The sequence below is a fragment of the Ricinus communis genome, chromosome 7 (assembly GCF_019578655.1).
Source record: "Ricinus communis isolate WT05 ecotype wild-type chromosome 7, ASM1957865v1, whole genome shotgun sequence".
Classification (NCBI taxonomy): Eukaryota; Viridiplantae; Streptophyta; class Magnoliopsida; order Malpighiales; family Euphorbiaceae; genus Ricinus; species Ricinus communis.
The window spans coordinates 23,163,736-23,186,044 of record NC_063262.1 but is presented as its reverse complement, the minus strand read 5'-3'; the positions used below and the strand labels follow the sequence as shown (position 1 = coordinate 23,186,044).

General features: G+C 26.3%; 3 protein-coding genes across 3 annotated transcripts; 2 read left to right on the top strand and 1 right to left on the bottom strand.

Annotated features, from left to right (window-relative positions):
- Positions 1-2,584: 2,584 nt before the first annotated feature.
- LOC8260996 (probable terpene synthase 12) lies at positions 2,585-7,773 on the top strand. Its single transcript, XM_002534348.3, has 7 exons — positions 2,585-2,872; positions 3,052-3,319; positions 3,447-3,819; positions 5,770-5,988; positions 6,418-6,556; positions 6,662-6,907; positions 7,334-7,773. The coding sequence occupies exons 1-7, from the start codon at positions 2,657-2,659 to the stop codon at positions 7,634-7,636; spliced, it is 1,764 nt and encodes a 587-aa protein (XP_002534394.2). The 5' UTR covers positions 2,585-2,656; the 3' UTR covers positions 7,637-7,773.
- Positions 7,774-10,744: 2,971 nt separating this feature from the next.
- LOC8260995 (glucose-6-phosphate 1-dehydrogenase, chloroplastic) lies at positions 10,745-13,736 on the top strand. Its single transcript, XM_002534349.4, is given in 11 exon segments — positions 10,745-11,169; positions 11,342-11,389; positions 11,392-11,522; positions 11,618-11,712; positions 11,783-11,897; positions 12,059-12,264; positions 12,344-12,493; positions 12,583-12,703; positions 12,782-13,014; positions 13,117-13,317; positions 13,423-13,736. Coding segments are annotated over 11 exon segments (1,752 nt in total). The 5' UTR covers positions 10,745-10,967; the 3' UTR covers positions 13,673-13,736.
- A 1,397-nt stretch (positions 13,737-15,133) lies between these two features.
- Positions 15,134-16,719, bottom strand: LOC8260994 (fasciclin-like arabinogalactan protein 2). Its single transcript, XM_002534350.4, has 2 exons — positions 16,084-16,719; positions 15,134-15,986 (listed from the first exon to the last, which is right to left on the bottom strand). The coding sequence occupies exons 1-2, from the start codon at positions 16,603-16,605 to the stop codon at positions 15,282-15,284; spliced, it is 1,227 nt and encodes a 408-aa protein (XP_002534396.3). The 5' UTR covers positions 16,606-16,719; the 3' UTR covers positions 15,134-15,281.
- Positions 16,720-22,309: the final 5,590 nt, after the last annotated feature.

The following is a 22,309-nucleotide window of genomic DNA, read 5'->3' as shown; positions in this document are numbered from 1 at the left end:
TATAAAAAAAAAGAAAGAAAGAGTGTTAAAAAATATAAGTGATAATATAGAAACTAACATATAATATTAATAAGAATAAAATTGTGTTAAAAGATTTGTATGAAAAATTATCTACTCTCTCCACACTCCACTCAATTCTCGGTGTTTCAATGTCTGTTATTTTTTATTTTATTTTTTTTTCTTTTTTCCATTTTAAATCTTTATTTATATGAATTCGCTTTTACAATATTATCTTTTTCTCTTTTTAAAAATTTGTGCAATTAAAAAAAAAATGATTTAGAGTCCGAAAAGCATAAACTATATAAATAAGCATCATCCAATCAAAATATGCTATTTATTTGAAGATACTTGAGAAAATTAAAACCATTGGGGTTTGCCTATGCAATGGTCAGCCTCGACTTGGAGAAACGTCAATAATCTTAAGCAATAATTATATCTGAAAAAATAGTGGAAAGAATAACTGATTGACGATAATAATGGAATCAAGGATTGGTACTAATTATGCAAAAGGAAGGCAATACAAAAAGATAAATAGAGGAGCAGAACCATATAATAATTGGAGAGAAGATATTCATCAACTAAAAATGAAATCACGGGTGTACCTTATCAATTATTCAGAAAGTCCAAAAGCACAAAAATCCAACGCAGTCCATGATATTTATTATTAGAATTAGCAGTGTATTCGTTGCATGATCATCATTATTATTTTAATTATAAAATTAATTTAATAAATATAATTTAATAATTTTTTATATTTAATATTTATCTATAATATTTTAATAATAAACTAACTATATTTAAATATTTTTTAATTTTTAATATTTCAAAATTTTATTTGTATAATAACATATACATTATTTTAAAATTATGTATTAATTAATTTTAGTATTATATAAATTAAAAATCAATACAATTGATTATTATTTTTTAAAATTAATTTATTATTAAATATATATTTTTAAAATATTATTTTCTAAAATTAAAATTATTATCTATTTAAAAATTAATGTATTAATTAATATAATACTAACCTATAATTAAAATGCTATTTTTTAGGATAGAGAAATAATAATAAATAATTCTAGAAAGTAATTCTACATAAAGAGAATAAATGAATTATATATTTAAATAGAAAAAGATTTATAAATAATTTCTTTTCATGGATTGAAACCATAACCACCAATTTCAGTTCCAACCAAAGAGAATCGGCTTTGAATCGGTCCCCTCAAGTTTTTATCACAATATAATAGTTAAATAATAAAATTAGTAGTTATTAAATTCTAAAATTATATTATTATAGATGAGTAATATAATAAAAATAGTTCATCGGAACGAAAACGGTAAAATCCATGAAATAAAAGCTTTTAATTATGAAATACTTATTTTATCATAATTTGTAATTATATAAATTTTTTTATCTAAAATCAAAACATATATATAAATTATCAAAAATAAGATCATATAATATTTCTTTTGTACTTATCTCTTTATTTTATAGGTAGGAAGTTTAATTAATGAGGTTCTGCTGACTCTACAAATTTATAGTTTTCTTAATGAAGTTATAGACTAGTTTCTTATAAGACACTTCTGTTAAAAGAAATATAAAAAAATGCATCATTTTATACACGATCTTCACTTGAGAATTTGTGATTTTCTTTTCTTATTATTTTGGAGTTTATGTTTTCATTTTTTTTTAATTATATACCCTCCCAACTAATGGTGTTATTTTTTCATGATATGAACATTAATTTTCAATAACAAAATCATTTTCTAAGTGACTTACTATCAACAGACTAACATAATATTCATAAAATATTATAAATTTATTTTTAAAATTATTATATATTATTTCTCATAAAATTAAAATTACATATTAATTTTATTTTCCATAATATTAAATTACTTAATAAAAATTCGTACTATATTAAACTAAGATTATATAAATATATTGATATTAGTTGAGAGTAAAGACAAACTAACCAAGATTTTTAGAAAAACTTCTCATTCAACGTGAGATGACTGAATTTCATTATATTTATAGGCACTTTACAAGAACCAAAAGATGTACATAAAAAGAAAGAATTATTCTCCAGATTTGAGTCCCATATTCTGCTGATCTTTTGTGCCGTTACTTGACTGATTTGGTAGAAAAGATTGCTCTCATGATTAATGGAAACTATATCTTAAGCTGCTTCCTTATCTCTCAAAATGGTATCCTTATCTCTCCAAGCTCTAAAGCTATACCACTGAAATGTAAAAGCACGTAGACACTTTTTGTAAGAAATAAGCTGAATGATTAATTTACATAAAGGTCTTAAATGGATTTGATCTATCTAGGACTGCAATTTTCTTTATGCCATACGGGTTCTGTACACCTGTCGTTGCTGACACAGGATCAGTTAGGTAAACCTGATAATATATTAATGCTTTAAGATCATTGTTCATTTTCTCCTATTCATTCACATGTGCAAAACGTGATCCTGATCAAGAACATATACTATGTAGGAAGATACAGTATACACGAATTACTAGACTTTGTTTTAAGCCATTAAATAAAACCCTATATATATAACTGCATTAAGATTCTTAGCTATCGTATTCCCCTGAGATAGTATTGTGTTCTCCTTCAAACAAAGACTAGAGACAGAAAACGGCAATGGCAATCAATCTCTTCAAAGTGTCCAATTTTTACACCATGAGATCTTATGTCTCTCCACATGTACCAGTTCCTAACGTTAACTTGCAATCAGTCAGTTGTTCAGCCAAGGCAGAGCTTCCTCATTTACGACCTGTAATTAAGAGACGCTCTGCCAATTACCCACCAACCATTTGGACTTACAATTTTGTGCAGTCCTTAAACAATCATAATGCAGTAAGTTTATATAAACACACACACACATATCGGAAATACAATATATTTGTAATAGAGTAAAATTTTGGATACGAGACCTCTTAATAAAGCTTTCGATCTTTTTTTGGCATGGTAAACTGTTTCTTGAAATTTTCTGTTGATCAATTATATTCATTTTTCTTTTCTTTTTACTATTGCAGGATGTATTGTACAAAGAAAAGGCAAGGAAGCTAGAGGAGGAAGTAAGACGTTTGATTAATAATGAAAGTCAGGAGATGTTAACAACACTTGAATTGATTGACGGCATCCAAAGGTTAGGTTTGGCTTACCTTTTTGAGAAGGACACAAAGGGAGCTCTTGACAGATTTGTTTCTATGGGAGGATGTCATGTACTACCCAGAAAATCTCTTCATGCTATTGCTCTTAGCTTCAGGCTCCTTAGGCAACATGGTTATGAGGTGTACCAAGGTACAGTCATACTGAATTTATTTCAACTCTATACGATTTAATGGACCACTATCATTTGATGTTTTCTTCAAAAGATTTTATACTCATTTATTTTAGTAATCAACAAATTTCCTTTTCTGACACTCAGATGACTTTAAGGATTTTATGGATCAAAAGGGTGAACTTTTAAAATGCTTCAAGAAGGATGTGCAAGGAATATTGAGTTTCTATGAAGCTTCATTTTGTAACTTAGAAGGAGAAGATCTTTTGGAAAAGGCAAAGACAGAGACAAAAGTGTATCTAAATGATCTGCAGAGAAACTCCAAATCAGATACTGTAGAAAGTATTAGCCATGCGTTGGAGCTTCCCCTGTGTAGGAGAATGGTTATGTTGGAAGCACGATGGTATATTGAAGCATACAACAAAAGAGAGGATTCAAATTATACCCTGCTTGAACTTGCTAAGCTGAATTTTAACATGGCGCAATCTATACTCCAAAGAGACCTCAAAGACATGTCGAGGTATAGCTAAGCAAACTAATATAATATTCTTTAGAAAACTATACTAACTTGCAAGAGTATGATCCCAACGTAGAAATCTGATTCAACTTTTTTCAAAATAAACAAGCAGAAAACTCAAATTTTAATATAAATTTACACCCCAAATCTAAAATAATATGAGAACATAATTGTTTGAATCCGAAATAATTCATTTTCGAAGTGAGACCAAAATATCCCCACCAACCCGAGATTGAATCAATCTTGATATTGTTAAAAACAAAAAACGATCCGACCCAAAATAGTTCAAAATCTAAAACTGACACGATCCAAGATCCGATACTACTAGAATTTATAACTGATACATACTCAATTTAGAAACCGAAATGACTCGAAACATAATTTTTTAGTGAGATAATATAATATTTTTAGTGACTTTTAATCTATAATTTATAATATATATATAGAAGCATGAAATAATTTCTTTTTAGAACTAACTAAAATACCCTTACGATTAATTAATAATTATTAATTCTATCATAATTCTAAATGTAATTAATTTAATTTTTTATCCTTAATAAAATTAATTCGTGATTAATCTAATTCAATCATAATCCTATAAAGATTTTATATACATTCCTAATCCTATAAGAAATTGATGAATTACGATATCGCACTATATATATACCTATGATGAAATTCAAATAACCCAGTATAAATTTTTGCAAAAATTGAAGACAAAAATCAGAAAAAAATATGTATCATAGTTTTAATTTTATTTGTTAACATATTAATTCATGTGTTCGTTATTATTATAATATTTCATTCCTAAGATTATTTACTATTTAATATTTTTCGTTAATGTTTTTGCTCCCTTTTATCATGAAAATTTAAAATTCATTTCTTCTTATTTTTTTTCCTATTTAAAAAAAGTATTTTATTTAATTATAATAATATTACAATTAAATGTATTATATTATAAATAAAATTTTTAAAGAAATTATTAAAACTAAGAAAATTGAACTTTTGCATTTTTTTTCTTTATTAACATGGAGAATTTATTTCAATATCTTTTATTAAATAATATAATCAAATTATTTTAAGAAGATAAATAAGAAAACTATTCAATGAAAATAAATTATTTTTGATAAATAATAATTTTAATAAAAAATAACTTGATAAAATAAACATATAAAGCTTAGTGTTGATATTGAGTCATAAATCAAAGAAAATTTATAGTTATTTATTAGTTTGTAAAATTTTTAGTGTTGATATGATTTTACATAAAATTTATTTATAGTTATTTATTAGTTTGTAAAGTATATAATAACACATGAGTTACTACTATATGGCAAAAAAAATACACATAAACTAGTTAAATATTTTTAATATATATTATATTAATATTAATTTATTAAATATTTTTTATATTATGATTTTTATAATAATAATTTATATGCGTACCACGAGTGACAAATAATACTAGTTATCATATATATATACGTTTTAGTGTTAGTTTTCTTAATTTATATTATTTTAACCTAGAAATATTTTTTATTTTTAAATCCAAGTCTCTAATATTTTTTTAAAAATACTTCTTTGTGGATTTTTGAATTATTTAATGAAATAATTAATTTGAATATTATAAATTATTGAATAATCTAATAAAAAAATTAAGTTAAAAAGTAAGTTCTTTACATTTTTTATATTGCAATTTAGTTTAATTCCTATCTTTAATTTAAAATAAAAAATAAAAAACTTATAATTAAATAGATGTTAAATAGTAAGTATAACGAACTGTATAAAATGTATGACTTTATTTAGTTAAATGTTAATAAACAAATTAATCAGGAATACATAGGATTACATTTGTAATTAAGTATATCCAAATGGTAATGAGTCCATTTGGGCTTGTTATCATTTTACATAGAAGAGAATTTGACTTGGGAACAATGTTATTTGATGTAATTATAGATGGTGGAACAATTTGGGTTTGGCAAACAAGCTGAGCTTCAGCAGAGACAGATTGATGGAATGCTTCTTCTGGACAATTGGAATGGCCTTTGAGCCTCAATTTAGTTCCTGCCGGAAAGGGCTAACAAAAGTCACTTCACTAATTACCACCATTGATGATGTGTACGATGTATATGGTACTCTTGATGAACTGGAGGTGTTTACAGATGCTGTTGAAAGGTTTGTACGAATTGACTGATCCATAAATCAAGTCTATCACTTTTTATTTTCTAATAACAAAAAGAAGATTAAGTACATAGGCTCTTTTCATTTGAGAAATGTTTGTAGAACTCTAGCTAGTTTAGATCGGATCTACAATACCAATCTTGAAACCCAGCAGACAGATTCAATCAAAATGAAGCTTTGAACACTTGTCATGAAATATCCTAAAAAAGTCATTTCTAGAATTTGAATCCAAAACCTTGAGCCACTCAGTGATATGCATTATATTGTACCTTGGATCCACCCTAACATGTGAGAGGTCTAGGCATATGCCGTCATGATGAAAAATTACTTACCCAATAACTTAAAGCTTACAGTTTTTTTTTTTTTTTTTTTGTAAAGTTTATTAATAAGAATATTAACGAAATTTTCTATTAATTTTTTCAGATGGGATGTCAATGCAGTGAGAGATCTACCAAACTGTATGCAATTATCATTTCTTGCTTTATATAACACTATCAATGAAATGGCTTATGAAACTCTCAAGGAACAAGGAGAACACATCATTCCTTACCTGACAAAAGCAGTATGTTTCATTTCATCCTTAGTTTCTTGTTGCCAATAAAACAAATTAAGATCTCTGCAAGTTTCATTGACCTAGTTTACTTTGTGAACTATGTTTGATTTTCAGTGGGCTGATTTATGCAAAGCATTCTTACAAGAAGCGAGGTGGAGCCACAGTAAATGCATACCGTCATTCGATGACTATGTCGAAAATGGGTGGCGATCTGCATCAGGAAATGTTATACTCGTCCATGCATATTTCTTACTAGGCCACAACTCAAAGCAGGCACTTGATTCTTTACTAAACTACCATGATATTTTGCGATGGCCATCTGTTGTTTTTCGACTTTGCAATGATTTGGCTACTTCATCGGTATGCATATATTTCTCTGTACTTGCACTAATGGATAAATGCCCTAATGAATTTTGGCAATTTTGATCCATCGTTTTAATTTTAGTAAAAATGGTTGAATTGCAAAATCAGTTTTAGCAAAAATGATTAGAATTGCAAAATTATTAAAATTTTGGCTAAATTTTAATTTTAGTCAAAATTAGATAACGTGTTATATGAGATAATATAACATAGATAAACCATTTCAGGATTGAACTTATCCAATTTTGACTCAAAATTAGAAATTGACTGATTTCACAAATAATTTTGTAATTTCAACCACTAAAATTAAAAGGATTAACCAAAATTACTAAAAATCACATAGATCTGGATATTTTTACCATTACCTGTTTACAAATTCTGAATCATTAACATTACTTATTATTTCATGTGGAATCTAATTTTCAGGATGAGTTAAATAGAGGAGAAACTGCAAATTCAATATCTTGCTACATGTTTGAAAATAGAGTTTCAGAGGAGCAAGCTCGTGAACAGATAAATAAATTGATAGACAAAGCTTGGACAAAGATGAATGAATATCATATTGGAGCTACTCATTTTGGAGAACCTTTTATAGAAGCAGCAATTAATGTTGCTAGGATTCCCCAATGCATTTACCGGCATGGAGATGACCATGGAGCTCCTGATAGTAGATCAAAGGAAAGAGTTTGGTCATTGATAATTGAGTCCATTTCGCTTGTTGATAGCTGAAATATTGTTTCTTCTTTATACTATACTTCTAAAGAATTGAAGCCCAATAGGATAAATTCTTCCCTAGTAATGTAGGAATGATAAGTTTGTAACCCAATTACTATCATACCATGTATGAAAGACTTAATTGTAAATTTTTAATTTTAATAATATATTTTAATATTAATTCCAATTTTAATATTCAACAAAAAAATTCATTAAATTTACTAATGTAGCGTGAATTCCAACGTTAATAAAATATGAATTGAGTTAGTATTAGAGATACTTACTCATTTCATTACTAAAATATTATCATTTAAGTTGATAGTATTAATTTTTTTTTATTTTAGAGTTTTATAAATTTTATATACTTAATAATTAAAGTGTTAACTTTTTTTTTGTGTGTCTAGAGTTTATATTATATTAATAAATTTATTTGATAATTTTACTGAAGGCTAAATTAAAATTAAAGTTAAAATTTGATGCTGAAATTTGTATTAGATTTTATTACAATTAAAAGATGCAACTTCCTCTTTTCAATTAAACCTATATCAAATTCAGCCATTAAGAGAGAGACTTTTTGTTTCATTATTATTGTTTTGAAACTTTTGAGATCTTACATTGACATTTAAAATTCTAAAATAAAAGAAAGCCCATGAATCCAAGTCCACCTAGCTTAACAATGGTATGATATCAGCTATCAAATTGGTGTAGCATTAGATCCCAATACCAGGATTAATTATTGAAAAATAACAAAAATATCATTTTTTTAAATATGGTATTGTTGTTTTTAATTTTTCTTTAATTATTTTTGATAAAACAATCAAAAAATAATTAAAAAATAACTACACCATATTTTAAAAAGTTAAAAATAATATTTTAAAACAAATTATACAGTTAAAAAATTAAAAACAGTATTTATTTTTATTAATTTTAGGACATTTATAAAAAGTTGCCCTAATTATTTGATATCCAGTTCTACCAACATGAAGCCTTAGAACTTCTTTTCCAGCCAAAATTAATATGCTTATTTTTTTTAGATGTATTTCTCTATTTATTTATTAAATTAAATATATTTTTTAATTTAAAATATTATATATATATATATATATAATATAAATAAAAATTATTGAGATAATAAATGTGTCGTAATAACTCATCTGACGCCATTTCAGATTTCATTGATTTTAACCTACGAAAATTTGTAATCTATGTATATTTATTAATTTCTGAAATCTAAAATCTTTTTGACTCATATGTTTAATTTTTGGCACGTAGAATTTTATTTTGATATGTGTATTATTTTTGACACATATAATTCAAGTTTATGTATAATTTTATAGGTTTTTTTATTAATTTATTGATTAATAAGTTATATCTCTAATTAAACACTCATTCTAATTCTAATCCTAAGAAATAATATATTTATTATATTTAAATATTATATTTAACTAATAAATAGTTTTCAAATCAAATAGTGATACTAATTCTATCCTAAAAAATAATATATTAATTATATTTTAATATTATATTAACTAATAAATAGTTTTCTAATCAGATAATAATACTAATTCTATCATAAAAAATAGCATATTAATTATATTTTAATGTATATTAACTAATAAATTAGTCTTTTAATTAGATAATAATTTTAATTTTATAAAATAATATTTTAGATTATATTTCTAATATTATATTTAATAATAAATTAATTTTTAATTATATAATAAAATTTTAATTATAAAAATAGTAATATTAATTATAATATTAAGTTACATAATACTAAAATTAATTAATAAATATTATCAAAATAATTTTTATATTATTTTACTAATAAATTTTAAAAAATTAAAAATAGTTAGTTTGCTATTATTTTTTAAGATATTATAAATTAATATTAAAAGTTAAATTTTTTAATTAAATTAGATCTATTTGCTTAATTTTATAATTAAAATAATAATAACAGTTAATGAATAATCAACTAGTATTATTTTATTTTAATGGCAACTTTACAAACACAACCTTCTAAGATTATCAACCTAATTTCACATAGAATAACGAAAGAGTTATAAATCTGTTTGCTCCCATAATGAAATTTTGTCCCACTCAATTAAGTATAGAGTACTTTTAAGGCTAACGAGTTTTACAACTCTATTAAATTATTTAAAATCACTCGGATAATCTTAAACTGCACAAAATTAAGACCATAAGTGGGTGGGAATAATAATCACTATTTCAAAAAATATACAGCAAAAATTTTCTATAGTTATATTTTTAAAACTAAATAAAATTTATAATTATGAGGAAATTATAACTTATTGAAGATTTAAATAGGAAAATTTTTCTTTAAACTTTATATTTAATATTGTTGGTGAAATATCAGAAATTAGAAATAAAATATGTAAATATTTTGTCATATTATATAAACAGGATTAACGAGACAAAATAATACTACAATACTACAATAGTATAAAATATATTTTCCAAAATTATATATATAAATATTACTATATATATATAAGGATATTTTTTTAAAGTAAGACTTAAAAAATATATAACTTATTATATTAGAGACTTTATTTCTATTTATAACTGGCTCAAATTAAGACTGTAATTTTTATCACTGTCTAAAGATTATTGCTATATAAAATATCACTATAAAGAGATTTTATTGTATTACAACGATGCGGATGGTAAATAGTTTATTAATAATTTCATCTTCACCATTATCAAATTAAAGACATTAATTATAATTCATTTTTCTTAATTTATCCGTCCACCAATCTATTAAATTTCTTTTTAACAAAAAAGATATTAAAACAAATTGCATGATAATAAGACTTCAATGATTTGTGGATTAAGTTTCTGGTAGCTACACAAGTTGAATTTTTGTTTAAATAAGAACAGAATGTGTTTCGTAGCACAAATTAAAATTTCTACTTGTTTAATAATTTTTTTGTTAATTAAAATTTCTACTTGTACCACCTCCGGGAACAAGAATTTTAGGTCCCTTTGTCAGTTAGAAGTACAAGTATAAAGAGGTTTGGTGCTGGTGAACTTCAACAGCATAACATCCGAAAGTCATAAATGGAAAAGTAGTTGTTATTTTGAGTTCATGAAAAGGGTTTGGTCGTTTTAAGGTTTGGTCTTCCAGTAGTCATGGACATGGACATGTAAAGGACGACATTCCAATCAAAGAAATGCTTGGATTTGTCTAGAGATTTGTATGTGGACTTATTAAATCAATAAGCAATCATACTGGCTTTGATCTCTTCTGCCATGTATGGTTTCTGATTGATTATATTTTGCTTTTCAAGGGAGCATCTGCTTTCTGCCTGCCTGCCAGCCATAAATGGCTATTCGTATAAATTCCTGTTCTTCTTCCTCCTCGAGTGCCTTTTCTGCAATATATTCTGCTAGTCTTGAGGCAATTCCTGCAAGAGTTTGCTTCTCCTCCTGGAATTCTAAGAATTACTCAAAAATTCAACAAAACAGGCATTTTCAGATAAAAGCATCAAATGTTCAGCCATTAAATGCTGCATCTTTGCGAGCCGGTAACTTCTCATTTCTCTCTTCCTAATTGTGTTTAATTCCTTCTTCAGATCACACTGCATACTGATATCCTTCCATTTATAGGGTTTTTCCTTCCTGCTTAAGCACACTGTCCTTAGCTATTTCCTTGTACTTTGTTAGTATTGTTAAGTTGAATCTGGGTTTATGGAATAGGTGTATGCGCAAGTTCTCCGGCCATAGAAGATGTCGAAACTCCAGCTAAAAACTTTTAGAAACAGAAAAATCAAAGTCTGCTGATCTCAGTATTATTGTTGTTGGAGCATCAGGGGAGCTTGCCAGGAACAAGATCTTTCCAGCTCTGTTTGCTCTTTTCTGCGGAAATCGCCTACCTAAGGTAACTATAGCAGCATTTGCAAGTTTCAAGATTCTCTTATTTAAGGTAGGTAGATTCATGATTGAATTTTTACTTCTTTAACTGGTTGTGCACAGAATATCACAATTTTCGGCTATGCAAGGAGTACAATGACCAATGAGGAGCTGAGGAACTTGATTAGCACGAGTTTGACTTGTAGAATAGACAATAGGTATACATTATCATCAAGACTAGAAAAGTTTTTTATTGAGCAAGTGTTAACGCATCTTAATGATTTTCAGCGAAAACTGTGAAGAAAAGATGGATCAATTTCTACAGAGATGTTTTTACCATTCGGGTCAGTACAGTTCTGAGGAGCACTTTTTGGAGTTAGACCAGAAGATCAAAGAGAAAGAGGTACTACTACCTAAAATCTATTTAAATCGACAAATTAAGTTCTGTACTATAATGGTTATTCCACTGAATTATCTTTAACATAGTTGAGTTGCGATAAAATTTATATTGTCAATCTTAGGGGCAATGAAAATTCATTGATTTCTTGAATACTACCTTTTCAGTCAGGAAGACAGTCCAATAGGTTGTTTTACTTAGCAATACCTCCAAGTATGTTTATTGATGTGGTGAGATGTGCCCAACGCCGAGCTTCTTCAGAGGATGGATGGACAAGAGTCATTGTTGAGAAACCTTTTGGTAGAGATGTAGACTCGTCAAGGGAGATGACAAGATGCTTAAAGCAATATCTGACTGAGGACCAAATCTTCAGGTATTGCTTCTTTTTTATGACAAAGACATTTCAGTGCTTGCACCATAGAAGCCTTTAACCTTGGCAATCCTTTTCATAGAATTGATCATCACATGGGCGAGGAGCTCGTGGACAATCTGTTAGTGCTTCGCTTCTCTAACCTTATTTTCCAGCCTTTGTGGTCCCGGAACTACATTCGCAATGTTCAGTTTATATTTTCGGAAGATTCTGGGACAGAGAGAAGAGGCAGGTAAGTACAAATTTCTTTTTATCCCGAAGGTATTCTGCATTATCAGACAATGCTTAACTGAACGTTCTTGTTTTTTTTCTGGTTTATAGATACTTTGATAACTATGGAATCATCCGGGATATTATGCAAAATCATCTCCTGCAAATACTAGCACTATTCGCAATGGAGACGCCTGTCAGTTTAGATGCAGAGGACATCAGGAATGAGAAGGTATGAAAGGATTTCTCTTTAGAATGACACTGAAACGTAACTGCAACACATTTTCACAACAATTTGGCCTTGAATCAGGTCAAGGTTTTGCGCTCATTGAGACCTGTTCAGCTAGAAGATGTAGTCGTTGGTCAGTATAAGGGCGGCCAAGGCATAGGAAATGCAATAAATCTTGCATATATTGATGATCCAACTGTGTCAAAGAATAGCCTGACACCAACTTTTGCTGCTGCAACACTCTTCATTGATAATGCTCGTTGGGATGGAGTTCCTTTCTTGATGGTTGCAGGCAAGGCCCTTCAATCAACGCAGTATGTACATATTTTTCTTGCTCATTAAGATCAACCTGACCTGTATTTTGATAAATCTGAGAAGTGGATCAATTAACTGAAAATATTGCGATTCACATCCAGAGCGGAGATCAGAGTTCAATTCAGACATGTGCCCGGAAACTTGTACGACCGGAACTTCGGAACCGATTTAGATAAGACCACGAATGAGCTTGTGCTTCGAGTACAACCTGATGAAGCCATTTACCTGAAGATCAACAGCAAGGTTCCAGGCCTTGGAATGAGATTAGATTTAAGTGACCTGAATTTGCTATACAAATCAAGGTAAGCAAAAACTATTTCATCATATATATATATACCTGATCTTGGCAAGAAAATACAAGCGCTTAAGATTGTATCATTTCTAATTTTCGCTTCCTATCATGAAAGGTATCCGAAAGAGATTCCTGATACATACGAAAGGCTACTATTAGATGCTATAGAAGGAGAGCCAAGGCTGTTTCTAAGGAGTGATGAGCTTGATGCAGCTTGGAGAGTATTCAGACCATTACTGAAAGAATTAGAAGAGAAAAAAATTGCGCCAGAGCTCTACTCATATGGCAGTAATGGTCCAGTTGGTGTGCACTATCTTGCAGCTAAGCATAGTATTCGCTGGGGCGAATTCGGCGATGACTCTTGAATCATCAGGATACTGAATTTTCTACCATTGATTTTATTTTCCCAGTTGATAATTTTCCCTGCAATTTGTTTTTTAATCTTTTTGTGTAGATAGGTGTAATTTGCAGGTGATGTATGCATAAAGGGCCTTGAGAAACTAATTTAATCTAGAGAAAATTACAAAAACACATCTTATATTTTTACTACTTTACAAATTAATATCTTTAGATTCTTATGATTTAGTATTATTCTAATATTTATTTTTAATAATAGAATTATTTTATAAGTAATTTACCATCAAATTAACTATGATATACTTAAAGATATTTTAATTTTATTTTAAAAATTATTTCATTGTATTTTCAATAAATTTTTTAAAAATATACTAATTTATTAAATATGAATTTGATTTATTTAGTTATATGCTAAATTATTTATTATTAAAAATAACTATTGCTAATATTAAATTATAAAATTATAAATATATTAATTTGTAAGACAATAAAAATACAAAAAATTTTAAAAGTGTCAAATAAAAGTTGAAAAATATAATAAAAGCGTTTTGAAACAAATTTGTTCATAATTTTAAAGAAGAAGTAAAAAATGGATAGTGGGAAATGCACCGACCAAATCCCTCTCTTATTCTTATCTTCCTACTTAACCCCAGGGCAGCTAGAAATTATCAGGACTTGTAAATCTGATAATAAACTAACAATTAATTTGATGTACTGGATCCACGTCCACATGCACTGACGGTAGACTTTCCATCCAAGTTTGTTAAAACAATAATGGATTCAACAACCATTATGTAATTTTCTTTACACTTTAATATTGTCAACAATTTTCATTTAATTTTATTAAAAATAATAATTATATCTAAATTCACTAATTCTATTCATTTTCAGTAGTTGTAATTGTTTCAGATTTTAAAATTATTTTATTTACTACTAATTTTTAGTTTTTGTTTAAAATTATTTATATTAATTTTCTTAGAATTTAAAAAAAATCGAAAGAAAAAATAGTCTCACAACTTTTTTCTAAAAAATTTGAGTTAATTTTGGTAAATTTTAAATAATTTGATAAAAATTAATTTGATAAAAATTGATGTTTGTTTAGAATTTTATTGCTCAAACTATTAGTAATATTAATAAATTTAGACTCAAATTATTAATATTAAAAATCATCGGACTTTTTATATTAAGAAAAATTCTAAATTTTTAAGTTATTATCTCTCTTTTGCTTAAGAAAAATATATTTTTTAAAAATTGGGAACTACTTTGAAAAATTATGGAAAATTTGGCGCTATTATATTCAAGTGGAAAATTGGATACTCTAAGAGGCTATCTTATACAAACAAATAAAGTAATGTAAAACGCTATAACAGGAAACAAACAACAAATAAATGGCGCAAACATTTTGAATCAAAATACCACAAATTCTACAAAATAATTTCAAATAAAAGTAAAATCTGAAAACCACAAAAGAAAAAAAGAAAATCCCAAACAAGTGGGGCCCATTATTTGTTTTTTCTTTTTCTACAAAAGAGTATAATTCACAGAATCAAATGTATCAAACCCCATGTGCAATCCATACACTGAAATTTAAAATTACAAATCATACTTGTATTGAGATTAAATAAATAATACCACTCCTAAACACAAGCTCATCAACGCCATAACTAATCTCCCACCCTCCATTTTACTGACTCCGTTGTTATCATCATCCGCCGTTGCATCCTCCGAATAATCATCTGTCGGTGCATCAGCTTCTGGTGCGTCCGCCTCCTCCTTTCCCTTTTTGGTCGTCTTCTTCTTCGCTGACTTTGGTGCCGGTGCCGACTCCGGCTCCGGTGCCCCCTTGAACAATTCCCTAGGCAACAATACTTTATCAATCTTATAAACAACCAATGGCTCCTCATCTTTTACTGTCCCCGTTATCGTTGCCGTCACAACTTTAGTTTCCAGCTTTATATCCTCGCCGTCATCTTGCACCGTGAAATCATACTTATTAGCACCGTCTGTAGCTAACGTGTTCATGATTCCGTTATTTGATTTCAACATCTGTAACGACTGGTACACAGGAACTCCGTGATATAACAGTAACGAAACTTTTTGTGCAGCCGTTAAGTTCTTGTACTTTGGCATAAAGCCCTTAATGATAGGGTCGGTGGGGCAAAACACCGTTAGCCCTCCGTCAACAGTTTCTTCAAATGTAGATTGAGCTCCTGACGCTTTCAACAAATCTGTGAAGGCTTTGCAGCCTTGCTTCGACATGATTTCCGTCAGATTTAACGATGGCGCCGCTGTCGGTGCTTCAGCTTCAGCTGAATTCAGAGCCTGCTCTTTTATAAATTAATTAAGTCAATTTTTAAAATATTATTTGGGATCGAGAATATTAAATAAGAAAATAAAAAGATAAAAAATAAAATTTTACCTCACTGATTTGCAAAATGGAAATGTTATATGGAATTTCTTCAAGTGATTTAACATACATAGCATCGAGTTTGCCATCATTATCTTCAGCACCAAACGCGACTTTACCGCCTTTAAGATCAGTAATATTGACGTAACCAGAAGTGCCAGCAGCAGCACCAGTAGCTTGAAACATGGAAGAAGTCAAGGTACTACCATCAGTAATCTGGTGAAGTTTCTTGGCGCCGAAGTAATCAACGAGAACATGAAGAGAAAGCACGTTTCTTAAAGTGTAAACAGAGAGTCCTTTAGATAACAAGGACGACATGGCAGCATTGTCAAGGGCGAGCACAGTAATAGTTTGGCGACGGTTGATTTCTGCAGCGAGATGAGTGACTGTGAGATAGTGGTTGAAGGTGGAGAAGGAAGGGTGTTTGGCGAGTATGCGTGTGATGTTGTGGGCGTTAGAGGTGGTGGAGGTAAGGAGGAGGAGAGAGAGGGTGAGGAGGAGAGCTGTGGTCAGTGACGGCCGCGGCTGTGACATTGTGGCAATGGCGGCGGCGGGGCGGAGAGAGGTGGAGATCTAGACGAGTAAGAGAGAGAGATGGGAAGAGGGAATGGCGCCGTGTGGGTGTTATTAAGCACAGAGTAGAGCACAGAGTTGTAGAGTTGTTTTTTCTTTTTGTTAATTATTTTTATTTTTTAATGTTTTCATGTTATTTGTTTTTTCCTGAGGATGACAGATTGGCAATAGGTATGGATGGAGCCCACATTATTGAGTCATTCCCACAAGACATGTATATACTTTGTTTAACGTTTGAAGAGAACTTTAACGGCCACTATGCCGTTACTAATTAATCAAGTGCAAAACTTTTGCTTACACCCCGGCTTATGTATATAAATAGAAAATACGGTGAAGTCTCTCTTGCACTCATGCACTTAAAATTAAATAAAATCTATAATTATAAAAATAATAGTTTAATAATTAATATTATTATATAATAATAACAATTACAAATTTTCTTTTAATATTTTACTATAGTATATAAATAGAAAGGGATAAAAAATAATATTGTAAGATAGATAATAGTATAAATTTTTTTAAAATATAATTATAAATATTACTATCTAAAATATATCTTTTTAAACGAAATTTTAAAAAAATTATAATCTATTATGATTCTAATACAATTAGCTCAAATTAATATTGAAATTCTTATAATTATATAAAATTTACTTTTATTTAAAACATTATTATAATTTTAAGTTGATTTATTATTTTCCTAGTAATATTTTATAACTCCGTGACATTTAGTTTAATATATTTCTTTATCTTTTCATCAAGACAATCTATTAAACAGAACAAAGAGAATAATTTTGAAAGCATAAATTACTATACGTACCAGTTATACTAAAATCGTTATGCCTTTCTGAGTTATATTAAGGTTACTGAATATCAAGTTTAAAATTTTTAAAAAACAATTTGTAAGACTTGTATTATATATTTAAAATATATTATAGATTAATGATAACTTAATTATGATTCTTAAAAAAATTATGTTTATTGCCATTTGTAGTTTAAAAAGCATTTTATGATTCTAATTTTATTATTTTTATTTTATTTTATTAAAAATATATATTTATGAAATTTAAAGAATTAGAATAATTAATTTTTTAGAATTACGGTAATTTAATGTTAAACTAAATAAAAGTCATATCTAATGTTGTATATGAAATTTACAAAAAGAAAAATACTTGGGACTTTGTTAATGATTTGAATATTATAATTATGAAATTAAATGTTACTAGATAATTTAATAGTTTAATAAATTGCAGAGTAATATTAAACATAATTTTCTTACAAAGAACTTTTAAGAAAATTATATTGAATATACTTTACTTCCTTATATAATTTGACTATTTTATATATTTGTAGTAAAAATAAAAATATCTTAACCTCAAATTAGAATATGAGAATCTATTACTATATTTATATTATAATTGATGTGAGATTAGTAATATGTTTTAGAAGTATTTTAATATTAATATATTTTTTACTCACCAAATATTTATCTAAATTTTGATAAAAAGTGAAATAATATTTTAAACTAAATCTTAAAGAAAATATAATATATTCTTAAAAAAATAAAAATATTTTGCATGACTTCAGAAGTGTTATCAGCAAAAAACAAAAACTAAAATATAGTTAAATTTTTTTTATATATGATGTAAAACTAATTTAAAATATATTCGATAGAAACTTTTATGAATAATAATATTTAAAAAATTTGAATATAATTATTTTATTTTTTCCTTATACATGCGTACTTGTTAGAATACAACTGTTTTAGAGTCAATATTTAGTAGGTGTTTTGCCCAAAATTTAGCAACAAGACAGATTATAAATATATATATTGAATATGTAATGGGACCGCCCACGTCAGGAAGTTAAAAGGGCGAGATAGAAGACAATTATCCACCCAATAAATATCATGTGTTAGCTGTAATGCATACTTTCATTGTCATGAGATCAATAATTAGGATCGTGTTCCAATTTGAATTGGGGCTTTTTCTCTAACTTCCAATAATATCTTTTTCCCTCTTTCTTTTATTTTTTTAAATATTTAAGTTACCCGTAGCTTTAGTGAGTAATTAACCGAATAAAAACTGAAAAATTAAATCGAATTGTTCTTATATTTAAATACTTTTTTTTATGATTGTTGATGCTTACAAAGATTTTATAATATAAATTTTTATAGTTTATATTTTAAAAGAGTTTAAGAAGTTTAAACTAATTAATTAAATTTTTTTATCTCAACTTAATTTGGATATCCATAATATTTCAGTTCAATCTCACTGTCCAATTTTTCGTCAAAATCAAACAGAATTAAAACGGTAATTGCTCACTCTATCTGGAATAACAGAGTTTGTAATAAAAATTGATAAATTGATCAACCAAACTAAATCAATAACCATGGTTGAAAAATATAATTATTTAGTTTGATTTTTAATGTGTTAAAATTTATATAAAAATATATTTTCAAAAAATATTTACATTATTTTCTAATTTACCTCATTGCTCATAGATTTAACATAAAGTTTTGTAATTTTTTTTGCTGGCTCCATGTTTTTCTTTTATAATATATAGTAACTCTGATGTAATCATTTGATGATTAAACTAAAATGGTCAGAAAAAAGTTACAAATATAGTTTTTTTTTTCAACGAGTTTTTTACAAGACATTTTAGAATACAATAAAATAATTAAAAGACTGTCTAATAAGGCATAAAATTTTACTACAGTTCAAACTAAAAAAATTATTTTTAAGAAAAATTAAAATAATTAAAAGACTATCTGATAAGGCATAAGATTTTACTACAGTTCAAACTGAAAAGTTATTTTTAAGGAAAATTTACACAAATATAGGAAATGATGCAATATGTTATAAAAATTATGGTGTCTCAAAATTCATTATAAAAATACTAAAATTTTGAAAATAATATCAAAAATATCAAAATTTTTAAAAATAACATAAAAAATACCTATTTTTTGAAACAAAATGTAAAACCTAAAAAGTAAAAAATAAATCAACACAAATCCACTAAAATATAAATAGATTGATGAAATAAAAAAAATAATTTATCGCAAAAATAAATAAAAAATAATATAGTTGAAGGTAAATTGTAACATAATAAAAGAATAACCAAAAGAATAAATACTTTATAATAAAAAATATTGATTTGTTGTAAAATAAATCAAAATGCTAAATTTTTTATAAATTATAGCATGATAGGAAATAAACTAAAGAGGCTAGTTTTTTATGAAAATAAACTAAAAATGTTAAGTTATTGCAAAAATAAATTAAAAATAACATACTTAAAGATAAATTATAGCATAATAAAAAATAAACTAAAATCTGTATATTTTGAAACAAAAATGTTGTCTTGTAGTAAAAGATAAACCAAATATAAACAAAAAAAACAGAAAACATAAAAATTTAATATATAAACTTTAAAAAATCTAAATTTAAATTTTATTTTGAATCTTGAAAATTAGTATTTATTTAAATTTTATTGTATTTAAATAATTTAAATAATGAGTGTGATAGACATGTTCATAATTTTTTATGGTCTGAATTTATTTGGCTCTTAAATAGAAGTTATAGAACTATTTATTAAAATAATTAAAATTAGACTTATTTAGTCATGAGTTACAAGTTTCGAAGGACATTTGATTCTTTATCTATTTATTAATGGTTCATTTAACTATAAATTACTTTGGATTTTCTTTTAGAAAAAAGATGCTTGTATTAACAAAAGAAGGTAAATTATATCCTGGTTCCGGATATACTGCGCATTATGTACCTGGTGTCTAAAACACAACCGTTTCATTTAAATGAGGGAACTGAATTTTAAAACACATGTGTAGGAGAGTTTCATTTTAAATATAACGCCTACCTATTGTTGCCAATTTAAAATAAAATCGCAAGTTTTCTTTCAACAGATTTTGTTTTCTCCATTCTCCATCATTTAAAGCTTTAAAATAGATTATATAAGCTGTTGTTCTTCATTCTTTTATTTCTTTTTTATCTTTGCTACATAATATTCTTATTTTTATTTTTTTCTTTCTTTTTTGTTCTCATACATGGATAATACATATTTGCATATTCTAAAAACTTATTTTCAACAAGTTGACATTCTTCATTTTCTCTATATTCTTCAAACCTTCAAATCAGATTCCACAAGTTTTAATCATTTCTTTTAAAATATGATAATGGTTTCATTGCTGAAAAATAATCGGTTTACTATGTAGAACATTGAGGTTCATTATATATGAACTACATGTTCATTATACATGAATTACAAATTCATCATCTTGGTCATAATTTTAAAAATAAATTTATTTTTAAAATGAAATAAATTTATTTTGTAGTACAATAAACATTATATTACTAACAAATGAATATAAAAGTTTTACGTAATGAACATATGCCATATGTGCATAAAAATAAATCAATATTCATGAGTTATAAAGAACATATTCATTATCTACAAATAACAGGTTCATTAAAGTATCCCTTGAGGTTCATTATATATGAACTATAGATTCATCATATGTTCTTTACAATTTAAAAAAAAAAAATTAAAATGAAATAACTCCATTTTGTAGTACAATGAATCTTATATAATTAACAAATGAATATAAAAGTTTTACACAATAAACAATACTACATATACAAATAAATCAGTATTAATGAGTTATAATGGACGGGTTCATTATCTACAAATTACAAATTATTAAAGTATTACTTGAGGTTTATTATATATAAACTACAAGTTCATCATGTTATTTATAATTCTGAAAATTAATTTATTTTTAAAATGGAATAAGTTCATCTTATATTATTAACAAATGAATATAAATTGTTTATATAATAACCATGTCATATGTACATAAATATAAATCAGTATTCATGAGTTATAATGAACGAGTTCATTATCTACAAACAACATGTTCATTATATATGAACTATATGTTTATCATGTTATTCATAATTTTAAAAATAAATTTATTTTTGAAATGAAATAAGGTTATTTTTATCACTAATAGATGAATATAAAAATTTTAGGTAATGACAATATCATATGTGCATAAAAATGAATCAGTATTCATGAGTTATAATAAACATATTCATTATCTACAAACAATAGTTTCATTAAAGTATCACTATAAATTTATTATATATGAATTATAAGATTATTATGTTGTTTATAATTTTAAAAATAAATTTATTTTTGAAATGGAATAGGTTCATTATATAGTATAATAAACCTTATATCATTAATAAATGAATATAAAAGTTTTACGTAATGAACATGTCATATATGCATACAATTAAATCAGTATTCATGGATTAATAATGAACGGATCCATTATCTACAAACAATAGTTTTATAGTATAGATTTATTATTCGTAAAGTTATAATCAACAAGTTCATCATCTATTAGTAATAGGTTCATCAATGTATCACTTGAATTTCATCAAATATATAACAGAAATTCATTAAGTATAGTTTATAATCAAGAAGTTCATCATATATATAAAAGATGTTTTAAAAGAATATATTTTTATATAAAATAAATAAATATTATTGATCAATAATAAAATCTATATAAAATATTAAACTTTTAAGTTATAAACTTAAGTTTCATAAAATTTAAACTGTAGATTCTTTAATATTTTGCAAG

Coding starts and splice junctions, on each gene's coding strand:
- LOC8260996 (XM_002534348.3), top strand. CDS start 2,657: ATGGCAATCAATCTCTTCAAAGTGTCCAATTTTTACACCATGAGATCT. Junction 2,873..3,051: donor CCTTAAACAATCATAATGCA/GTAAGTTTATAT, acceptor TTACTATTGCAG/GATGTATTGTACAAAGAAAA. Junction 6,557..6,661: donor TTCCTTACCTGACAAAAGCA/GTATGTTTCATT, acceptor TTTGATTTTCAG/TGGGCTGATTTATGCAAAGC.
- LOC8260994 (XM_002534350.4), bottom strand. CDS start 16,605: ATGTCACAGCCGCGGCCGTCACTGACCACAGCTCTCCTCCTCACCCTC. Junction 15,987..16,083: donor CCATTTTGCAAATCAGTGAG/GTAAAATTTTAT, acceptor ATAAAAGAGCAG/GCTCTGAATTCAGCTGAAGC.